The 11,044-nt window shown below is 47.9% G+C and overlaps 1 protein-coding gene across 1 annotated transcript in view; it reads left to right on the top strand.

Annotated features, from left to right (window-relative positions):
- Window positions 1-3,668: 3,668 nt before the first annotated feature.
- NHERF1 (NHERF family PDZ scaffold protein 1) overlaps window positions 3,669-11,044 on the top strand; it is a 38,584-nt gene continuing 31,208 nt past the window's right edge. The window contains exon 1 of the mRNA XM_005297442.5: window positions 3,669-5,136. Within this exon, the coding sequence (XP_005297499.2) occupies window positions 4,663-5,136 (474 nt within the window). The 5' untranslated portion in view covers window positions 3,669-4,662. The remainder of the gene's footprint in view (window positions 5,137-11,044) is intronic.

Here is an 11,044-nt window from a genome sequence, read left to right as displayed (position 1 = left end):
GTAAATGTGTCCGCCTAGTTCTTGGCATGAGCAATTTCCAGCTCAGATCGTTAGAGAAGAGAGCGAGCGTTGCTGGGTGGGATCTGCATTGCAATATTTGCTGGGCATTAGAGAAGTCGAGTGTACAATGCAAGCCCCGGAATCTCTAGTGTGCATTTGCCTAGCCTAGGGTGACCAGACAGCAACTGTGAAAAATCAGGACGGGGGTGGGGGGTAATAGGCACCTATATAAGACAAAGCCCCAAATATCGGGACTGCCCCTATAAAATCAGGACATCTGGTCACCCTAGCCTAGCCCTCGTGATTTCACTGCACATTTCAGAGTCCAAAGGCAATTGGGAAGAGTAAACATGGTCTGTTAAATTAAAACCAACCTCCTCCCCCTGCTGGTCTCATGGTGCAGAGTCTAGCATTCCCCAAATACCTTTGTCTTCCCACCAATAGAATTGCTAGGCTGATGCTTGCAAAAAAAAAAAAAGGAAGAAGAGAGAGAGTTGGTTGGCTTTTTTTTTTTTTTTTTTTTTGCAACCTAAATTTTGATCTTTCTTAATCTAATAAGCAGCTGCTGGAAAGAAAAAAACAAACCAAACTGGGAAGAGACCAGGGAGGTGAAGACACCAATCAGCAAAATAAACATTGGTTCAGAAAGCTGCCACATTCTGCTTTAAGCAACAGAGGGTCCTGTGGCACCTTTAAGACTAACAGAAGTATTGGGAGCATAAGCTTTCGTGGGTAAGAAGTGAGGTTCTTACCCACGAAAGCTTATGCTCCCAATACTTCTGTTAGTCTTAAAGGTGCCACAGGACCCTCTGTTGCTTTTTACAGATTCAGACTAACACGGCTACCCCTCTGACACTTGACATTCTATTATTCAGTTCCTGAATTGCAGGGGATATGGTGGGTTTCTTTCCTTCGCTCTGGTAATTTTCATCTCCCTCTCTCTGCACGGTGTTAAAGCCATCCCTGCCACCACTGGCTTGTATTTCCTGGCTTATACCAATATTCCTGAAAAGCACATTTTTTTGCTTGAAGATACATCAGCTGGCACTAGTTTTCAGGGGGAGGATGTGTATCAGGCTTGCAAAGCATGTGTTATATTTCCCTTTTGTGGCTGGGCCTCTTCTTTGATAGCCTACTGCTGCTGCTGCCATTTAACAGAGTTACTCATCTAGCTGTGGAAGTCCGTTCTACAGTATTATTTGGGCATAAGCTTTCGTGGGTAAAAACCTCACTCCTTCAGATGCAGGGTCTGGGGGGAGGGGATGGGGCATGCACCATCACCAGAATAGTGTACCACACTACACACAACTGGTGTCAAATGCACAAAGTAAACATAATGGGGGGGGATGTCTAATTTGACTCTTGGGTACAGTGATCATAGGGGTTACAAGTTATAATAATAAGTGCAGCATTTTCAGATCTGAATGGGATTTTTCAAGTTGATTGTGTCCCTTCAATGCATCTGAAGAAGTGAGGTTTTTACCCACAAAAGCTTATGCCCAAATAAATCTGTTAGTCTTTAAGGTGCCACCAGACTCCTTGTTGTTTTTGTAGATACAGACTAACACGGCTACCCCCTGATTCTTGACATTCTACAGTATTGACAATCCTAGGTTTAAACCCTGCTGATAACCCTTAAAGGAGGTAATTATAGATGTGCTTCCCAAGCCTCCTTCTAAGGCCTTTATTTCCACTCTGAAAATTACTCAGTGCTTCATGAAGGGCTCTCCTTAGAACTAAATTGGTTCTTCAGTTGCCTATCTGCCTGGTATAGTGAAATGATATGAAAGGTGACCCACCTCCCTAAGGACATTCATCCTACTTGAATTTTAACTAGCAGTGGTAGGGCACAAAGTCCACTTTGCTGGAGTTCCCAGTTGACATTATAAGCTCTGTGTTGCTGTGAGTCTGTTAAGCATACTAGTAATTGTATAGACAAACTGCAGAAGGGTTAATTAAAGCTCCCATCTATTCCACAGGAGCTTCTGTCCTTGCATTTTTAATTGTGTCCACACAGCTGAAGTTGCGGCAGTCCTTTGCGCTGTCCAGAAGATGATGATGTTCACATATGATGGAAAAGAAAGAGGGAGACCCTGACCAAACAAAAACCTAGATTTAATTTGCATTTTAATTTCCTTTAAAAAAAACTGCTAAGGGTTTTTCTGCCTCCCTGTTTAAGCGCAGGGGGATTTCTGGCCAGGCCTCAGAGTAAAAGCAAAACCACCCAAGGTGCTCAACTATTACTTGTTGCCTGTTCACTTTCAGTTTTAGCTCCACTGCTGCTGTACATGTAAGCTTCTTCTGACAGGGCCTGGGGGAGGGGATGGGGCAAAGTTGATTGTGTCCCTTCAAATGTCCTCTTTTCAAATGTTAGACTCAAATAAATGTGGAATAATGGACAGGCAAAGTCACCAGGAGGGAGGATGCTGAGAACTGCTGTGGTCCATTACTTCTAGATTTCTGGATTCCATTACCTCCTCAGTCAAGGAGACAGGAATTGAAGTCTCATGGGACGTCGTGAGCAAGGGACACTCCATATTAGATTCTTAAATGTATGTCCCGAGTAATGTAGTCTCTTGAATAACAGAAAGCTGCTGCTCCCCTTTTGCCTAAAAAATAAAGCTGCTGCTTCATCCAGCTCCCAGACTCAGTGTTATCCTTAGTGTTTACCAAAAAGATGATGTTGGGTTCCTAAAGGGCCTCTCTCGATGCTATTTGGAGTGGGGCTGACTTACAGCATTAACCTCAGGCAGCCCACAAAGTTTTGCTATTTCCATAAAGCCACGTTATAGATGAACAGACGAAGTCCTTTTAGCAGAGTTGCAAAGGGAAACTCAGGGGAAACTGAGCTGGAATTTGGAGACAGGGAGAGAAGTTTTTTTTCCAAGAAGAAAACAGCACAAGGTGAACGATCCCAGCCTCATCTGGGTGCTCCAAAGAAAATAACCTCCCCCCGCTCCCGCCGCAGCCTGTGCCATTGCACCTCTACAACCTTTACCAAAGGGGAAAAAGTCCAGCACCATATCTGTAAAACTGCCAGTCCACGTGCAGAAACAGACTAGTGTCCTCAGCAGCCTAAAGTCCATGGTGTCATTTCATCTTCTCTCCCCTCCTCTCCACCTAATTTGACTAAGGAATCTAGCGTCTGATATTGTTTCAGCTTATATGATTCCTGTTGCTATAGTAAATACACAAGTTCAATTGCTTCTGGAGGCCTAGATTCAAATCTGCCAAAGGCAGCCATTTCAGCGAATTTGGTGCCATCAGTCATCTCTAAGGGATATTAGGCCATCTCAAAATGAGGACACCGTTAAGAGGACAGGAATAGCAGGAGTGTTATAGCATAGGTTTGGGGTGCAAAGGACAAGCTGTGTGTGTCCCTTAGCTGGACGAGGAGGTGTGTTGGGGGTCAGCACTGGGCCAAATCAGGATTGCTTCCTGGGTCAGTCATTTTGTTCATGAAAATGTTCACAGATCCCGCAAATGTCATGAATTTAAGCATGGCTGATGCTTTCTCCAGGAATTCATGCCTGATACCTGTTACTCATTGTTCTCCTATTCAAAAAAACGCAGTTATCCAATCAGAGAGCAGAAACAATGCCATGTGACTGAAACAGCCTACACCTCAGATAGTCATTAGTCAAAGACAGAATTAAAGCAGCTAGTTCAGGAGCAGCCCCTGGGGCTGAAAGTTGCTCAGAGAAACGATTCTGTGAACTGGAGTAACGAATAGGTTAGTAGGAACCAGGAGCTGTTCAAGGGCATTCTGAAACCGAAATGGGGGCTACACTTGCAATTAAGGAGTAATTCAACCAGTTCCTAATGTGAAGCCCCCAACTCCCAAGCAACTAGGCCACCACCACAGTCAGATCCAGAACCACTTGTACTGAACAGATTCCGATGCCGACAGAAGCTGTTTGGAGAAAGTCACTTGTGAGCGGTCAGTGAGCAGCTTGGGGTGTGCCATTGAGAAAGGAGAATGAGTCAGCCGAGCCGCTCTTAGCAACACTTCCATTCTGCCTCCTGGGGCAGACCCTGCTCATGGTGAGGCTGCAGGGAGGGTTACTCAAGTTGCCCCGCGCCTGCTCCTCTTAGACTCCCTGTCTCTGATGGAAGGAAGTTCCCTGACCTGCAGAATCTTCACTCTTGCTACTTTGTGACACTTCTGCTTCCGGAGAACTTTCCTTGCAGGCGGGAGGCTCAGCAGCCAGCCAAGACGTTGAAGGTGGAGCGAGGCTATTTCCTCCTATTTGCATAATCCCGCCTTCTCGAGGCTTGGATTCACTCCCGGGCTTCATGGGTAGCGTCATCTCTCCTCAGCTCCTCCCCCGCCTAACTCCGATTGGCCCAGCGTCGCCCCGCAGCCCCCTCGGACCCGCCCCCTGCTATAAAGAGCGGTGACAGGCTCTGGAACGCGCGGACAGAGAGCAAGGCGGGGATTGGTGCGGTTGGTTTGTTACGTACCGGGCAGCGGCGGTCTCCCTTCTGGTGCACGGTCTCCCTGCGGGACCCCTCGTGCGAGACTCCGCCCCGGGGACACCTGCTGCGGAGAGCCGGCGCTGGAGCGATCCGCCCGGATCCTCGCGGGGGTGCAGCGGGTTCGAGCTCCCGGGATCGCTACCTCTCGGAGCCGCCGATCTCTTTCCACCCTCCCCCGGGAACATGAGTGACGGGGCGGGGAGCGAGCGGCAGTTGCTGCCCCGGCTCTGCCGCCTGGAGAAGGGGCCGAACGGCTACGGCTTCCACCTACACGGGGAGAAGGGCAAGGTGGGCCAGTTCATCCGGCTGGTGGAGCCTGACTCCCCAGCCGAGACGTCGGGGCTGCGGGCCGGGGACCGGCTGGTGGAGGTGAACGGCGAGAACGTGGAGAAGGAGAGTCACCAGCAGGTGGTGAGCCGCATCCGAGCCGCCCTGGGCGCCGTGCGCCTGCTGGTGGTGGACCCGGAGACAGACGAGCAGCTGCGGAAGTTGGGCGTCCAGTGCCGGGAGGAGATGATCCACGGGCTGCCCGCCGCGGGGCAGGAGAAGCCGGAGGAGAAAAGTAACGAGGAGCCGCAGGAGGCACCGAGGGAGGAAGCACCGAGGGAGCAGGCGGAGATGCCAGACGGGGAGGAGAAGAGCCACCCTGCGGAGCGGGTAAATCTAGGTCATTCCCGGGGAGGGGAGGGCGAGCCCTTGGGGCTAATGGCGAACTGCGGGCGGGGAGAGAGCAGCGAGTAAGCCGCAGGTATTGGGGAGAAAGGAGTCGGGGAGATCGCGCTGGGCCAGGCCTTAGGCAGAAGGGGGAAGAGCTCCGACAGGTTTGGGACTAAGGGGGCCAGTTACAGTGCGGGGGGAAGAGGGGGCAGGGTCTGGGTGAGTGTAACTGACTTTGGTGGTCCTCCAAATACCCTATAGAGTTTCCATGCAGAGGATGGCTCAATGCGCTGACACATTCAGACTCTCTGCTGATTGTTCTTGTGGTTGGGGATAACTCCATCCTCGCCTTTGATTATGAAATGTGAGGAAGTCCATTCGCTTCTGCTGTGTGCCAGCTGAATGTAGGGCTGGCACCTACCTGCCATGGCGGGAGAGTCTGGCTGCTTTTTGTTGGGGGAGAGAACTTAGAAGCGGGGGGACTCTGGGTGGCTTGGTGGTGCCATCTGTGCACACTCCAGGGATTTCCATGTTAGATTCTAGCATCTCTATATCCCCATATCTGCCAGGCGCAGTCTCTGCTGTCCTGTGCTGGAAGGAGACCCAGGTACCATTCTGTACTGTAGTGCGAAGAGCAGTGCGTACCTTAAAGGGGCAAATGTCTTCTGTTTTTAAAAGTTCCCTGACCTGTCTTACTGGTGGTGAAAGACTTTTACAATTTCTATGGAGTTTGATTTTAATGCAGGATCCACTCTAGACTGTTGCATTTCTCTCAGCTTTGATAAACTGGTCAATTTTATTTTAGCTTATCCTTGCTAGTCAATGTCACTTTCTGGTTCTCTCTCTTGCACTAGCAAAATGAAGCAATAGTTGGGTTGCAAATGCTGCAGGGAAATGACTGGGGTGTGCGGAGGTGAGATAATACTAACATTCATGTTGCCATGAAAATAAATTCTGTGGTTGGTTGGTTTGTTTAAAAAAAAAACCTCCCAAACTTTTATTTTAGCCCAAACTTTAACTCGAGTGCCCCTTTTAAAGAGACGCCATCAACTTGAAATCTAGCCTGTTAAATAATACTAATAATCTCAAGTACTACATCTGCCCATAAAGCTATCTTTGTGTAGTTTTTACAATCCTGTTTTCCAATTTTTTGTTAAAAGCACCTCCTCCTGTTGGGAAAGCAGAGGTAGACATGTAAATAAAGGGCAAATGAGGGAGAAAGAAGTGAGGGAGGCAGAGGAATCCAGGCCAGATATCTTCCTCTAGTTTCTTTAGGTTTAAACCCCTCCCTACATCCAAAAGTTTTAGGAATTCTCCTGTAGCCATATGAAAGAGTGACAGAAACAGAATAAACTGATTTATATGAGGGAACCAGTGATACTGACTATTCAAAGTTGTTGATGGAAATATTCTGAAGCACCTACGAGCTCCAGTCAAGGACCAGGACCCCATTGTGTACAAATGCACAAAGTAAACAAACCGGAAAAATGTAGAAACTTTCTCTACCCACAATTAATACTCTTAAATGTGTTACTTATTTTACCTGTGATGGTTACTTTTCACAGAAGAGTGTCATTTGTTTGTCTCTTTTAAGCATTGCCTGCTCATTAGTAACCCCCAGGCCTCCATCTTGCCATGTTGCTGTAGTTGGGATGTTTGAAATAATGTTACTTCTCAAAAGAATCCACTTTCTTTTCAAGTGTTGCAGTGAGGATGGTATAGTTACTCTTAAAGGTACGGATGTGGGTCATGGTTGAACCACATGGGGGGAGGGATATTGCCTTCTCAGTGCTTATGGGACTAAAGTTCCACTGTTTGCATGCATCAATATAAGATTGAATGCTTCTCCCTCTCATTCATATTGTGTAGCTCCTAGTTGGTGAGGAGGGAAGAGAGATGAGGGCCTCTGTCAGGATGAGATGGGTCTCAGAGTAAGTGTCTAGGGCCCTTTAACTTTGGGGCACGTGTGTAGCTGAGGCCTGAGGATCTAGTTCTTAAATCTCTGTGGACTTCATGCCTGCCTGCTGCACTCCTCAGAAAGAACCAGTGGCTGGTGGTTAGTTAGGAGGTGGTGGAAAAATGGTAGAACTGTGTTGTCCTCCCAGTTCTTCTCTGCTGTGATGCAGGTTTTTAAAGAAATGAAACCAAACACCACAACTCCCAAAAAACCTCGACGATGGTCAGGCTGCTGGTGTGCTGTGACCACAGTTTTTCATACTGACCAGTATCTTCTCGTTTCTTTATGCTGCTCCATCTGACTAAAGGCTTAGACTGTAAACTCTTTGGGGCAGGGGCTGTCTCTGTTTTTGCAGTGCCTAGAACGATGGGAGCCAGACCTCTAGGTGCTTCCATCATAGAAACAATAAAAACTGAATAAAAGGGGAGGGGAATTTTGATCCATGCTGACTGCAAGTCTTGAAATATGGAAACTTATCAATTCAGAAATGTCTGTCTTGGACAATATTTTAGTAGAAATACAGATGGAAACACAGTAGAGAGAAGATGTGGAGGGGAAGAGACTCTGGAACTGAAAATAATTGCCCATTACCTACTTGGAGTAGCTTCTAATGAATGCCCTGGCTTCATGACCTAATGAATATTTATTTACATAATGGAAAATATGTACATTGTTGCAAATGTAACGCCGACAGACCCTGGTCGTCAGCAGGTGGGATGGAACTGGGGTCCTCTACAACATGAGCTAAAAGCCAACTGGCTGTTAGCTAACACTGTAGAGAAGATGGTTTTGTTTCTCTTTCTCTCCCCCGCCCAGAAGAAGTGTGGGTTACACAAATACTGTATGTTTTCACCAGTCTGTGGTGGACCTCCTCAATAGATCCCATTAAATAATAAAGCTGGGTTATCTTCCCTGGGGATGGAGAAATAAACATCTAAGAAATAACTCTTGGAAGAAGCAGTGTCCCTCTTTCTGATCAGGATAAATTTACCTGGTATAAAATCCTATAGCTGACATGGCAGGTGCATTGCTCACTGGCATTCAAGGGCGTGAGGAGAGACATCTGGTTCATTGACACTTGGGAGATGGCTGGCTCCACCACTCTCACAGGCTGAAGAAGAGAGCTGAGAGGGATTAATTATCAAACACTTGAGGATATAAATAGGACAAAATGGCTCAGCAAAGTGAAAGGTTGAACTATCGCTATATAACCATATTGGTCAGATGTGGTCTCAAATAAGCTCCACTCAACTTCTGTGAGTTGAAGGCTTTCAGCACCTGTAAAGGTCAGGCCTCTAACACTATTTTGAGAGCTCTAGAGCATTTAGAGGTTCAAAGTATGGTCTACAGGGGGGTCACCTGTCAGAGGTTTTCTTAATACTAGAAGACAACCGGTGGGGGCCTAGAGAGAGGTTCTGGGAGCTTTAGACTTGGACTCTGTGGAGGGAGGTCCTAATTACAGGATACAACAGCTGGTGTGAGAGGAGGAGCAGGGCGTTCTTAAGGAGATGATAATTGGAGACAGTGGTAGGAGGGAGTGGATGGACTTTGGTGCCTTTGCTGAGCTAACATTCTTGCTGTTAACTGCTGAAGAATGATAGTTCTACTAATTGTTCCTCATATTGGACTTTAGCCTGGAGCCAGAACACATGTTCCCCTTTGGCCATTTGCCCCACTGTGTCAAATGTCCTTTGCACAAACGGATGGAAAATTTCAGGCCTTTTGGCCCAGACAGCTCTTCTCAGACTTGCTGATAGCAAGGTTCTGTACTACTGGATATCCCACAAATGGGATTCTTACAGGGCTCAAGTGGCTTTTGCCAGTCCCTCTGAGGGGAGCGAGAATCACTTCCCCTCAGACTGGGCAGGGGGTAAAAGTTTTTGTTCATCTTACCTCATTAAAATGAGAGGAATCTTCTCTTGATGTCACTTATAAATGGAGCTATCCCATCTCCTAGAACTGGAATGGACCTTGAAAGGTCATCGAGTCCAGCCCCCTGCCTTCACTAGCAGGACCAAGTACTGATTTTTGCCCCAGATCCCCAAGTGGCCCCCCTCAAGGATTGAGCTCACAACCCTGGGTTTAGCAGGCCAATGCTCAAACCACTGAGCTATCCCTGCCTCCCTCCCTCTCCACTTGGGAGAGGAAGAAAGAAGAAACTGATGTAGTTTGCCTTTCTTTTCTGTAGGGGGCAGAAATCTGTCATTCCCTACCACTGATCTTTAATATGTTGCAACCATATCAGGTGAGTGTCCTGACAACAAGATGTTTACATCGTGGCAAGGTGCCCAGGGCCTTAGACAGCTCTGAGTCCTGTTTGCTTTGGGACAAACATATTGTACTCTCCTTAATGCAGGCACAACTCAGGCTTTAGATCCAAGACAGTTAAAGCCACACGTCAGAATGAATTATGATGGGAGGAATGAAAAACTGCTTGCACTGCCAGATTCCATCAGCAGGTGTTTTGCCAAATTATGCCAACTGGAGTTAGTTAAAATAGGAACTTATCAGGGCGGAGCAGAGACTCTTTGATGTGGGGGTGTATTGTCCTTGTTCTCTACCATACCCTTGAACATGTTGGGTGGCGGAGCAGGTACAAGGCCAGGTTCTGATAGTAATTACTCGACTGTAATGCCTCAGTGTCCCATGTGCAGGGTAAGAAGGGCTCAGTTGCCGCTGTGCTTTAAACAAGGGTCCCTGTGGGGAGTACAGTAGTTGCCTCTCTAGCAATATTTAAATCCTCTTCTCTTCGATGCTTAAGGGCCGTTCTCTGGCTGTCTCTGGTTTTGTACAATCATTTACAGAAAGTGTCTCTTATTTCCCTATCTTTCTCAAAGTACCCTGTTGAAGAAAATCTGGGGGCATGGCTCTTCCGTCGAGTGAATCCCATTCAACTTGAGTGTGCGATTACTTCGTGTCTGTCCATTCCAAAGGCAGCCAGCTCGGCCTGTGGTGGTGTCTAATAATCCCTACCTCTGGAAGGGCCTAGTTTCCCTGCAGAGTGACCAAAGCTGGTAGGTCCCCCCGATGCTTGTTTCAGGATGGGGGCGTCCACTCGGCTCCTTATCCGTCATTTCACGCTACCTGGGAAAGAGACAAATAATTGTGCACTGTGTGATCTCCCTGCCCGTGGCTCAGCATACCATGAAGGCCTGGGTATGGATGAATTATCCATAGCTCTTTGAGGCCCTTGGATGAAAACCTTGTGTAAGCGTCAAGACGACGCTGAGCCACGAGATAGTTACTGTAACACCCAGCTGTGGTTCAGAAAGCTCAGGTCTCCATGGAAACAGCAGCATTGAAAGAAGAGGGGGGTCCACAAGATACTTGATCTACATGGCACGAGGCAGATGGATGTTAGCAGGGCACAGGGAACGTATGTGGGGGAGGTGGAATCCCTGATCAGTGACCATTTCCACAGCCAGTGTGGTGAGAACTATACGGCTCCTTTATCAGGCACTAGCTCAGGGCATGGGGCTCGCAGTATCTCTTCCTCCTCTGCCCTGTCACTCGGAACTAGCTGTGTCTTGTGGAAATGAGACTGCTCCTGTCACCAGGGTGGCTGACAAAAGAGGCTCCGGCATGTGATGCAAGCCCGGAGCAGGGAGTTCACACTAGGGCAGTGTGATGGATTGGACCACAGAAACCCCCTTGGGAACTGCCACCCGATGTGCAAAGACTACTCCTGCTCCTGTTTTCCCTGCCAGCTCAGGACTCCAGCACCTTGTCTTGCTGAGCCAGACACTCCCGTCTGCTCCAACACAGACCCAGGGTCTGAATCACTTGTCCCAGAGCTGCAAGTTTACCTGAAAACAGCTCCCAGAAGTGTGCTTGTCTTTAGCACTCAGATGCCCAACTCCCAATGGGGTCTAAACCCAGATAAATCCGTTTTACCCGGTATAAAGCTTATACAGGATAAACTCATAGATTGTTCACCCTCTATAACACTGG

Source organism: Chrysemys picta, chromosome 12, assembly GCF_011386835.1.
Source record: "Chrysemys picta bellii isolate R12L10 chromosome 12, ASM1138683v2, whole genome shotgun sequence".
NCBI lineage: Eukaryota > Metazoa > Chordata > Testudines > Emydidae > Chrysemys > Chrysemys picta.
Note: the sequence above shows the minus strand (reverse complement) of the source record. Positions and strands in the feature narration are given on the sequence as shown.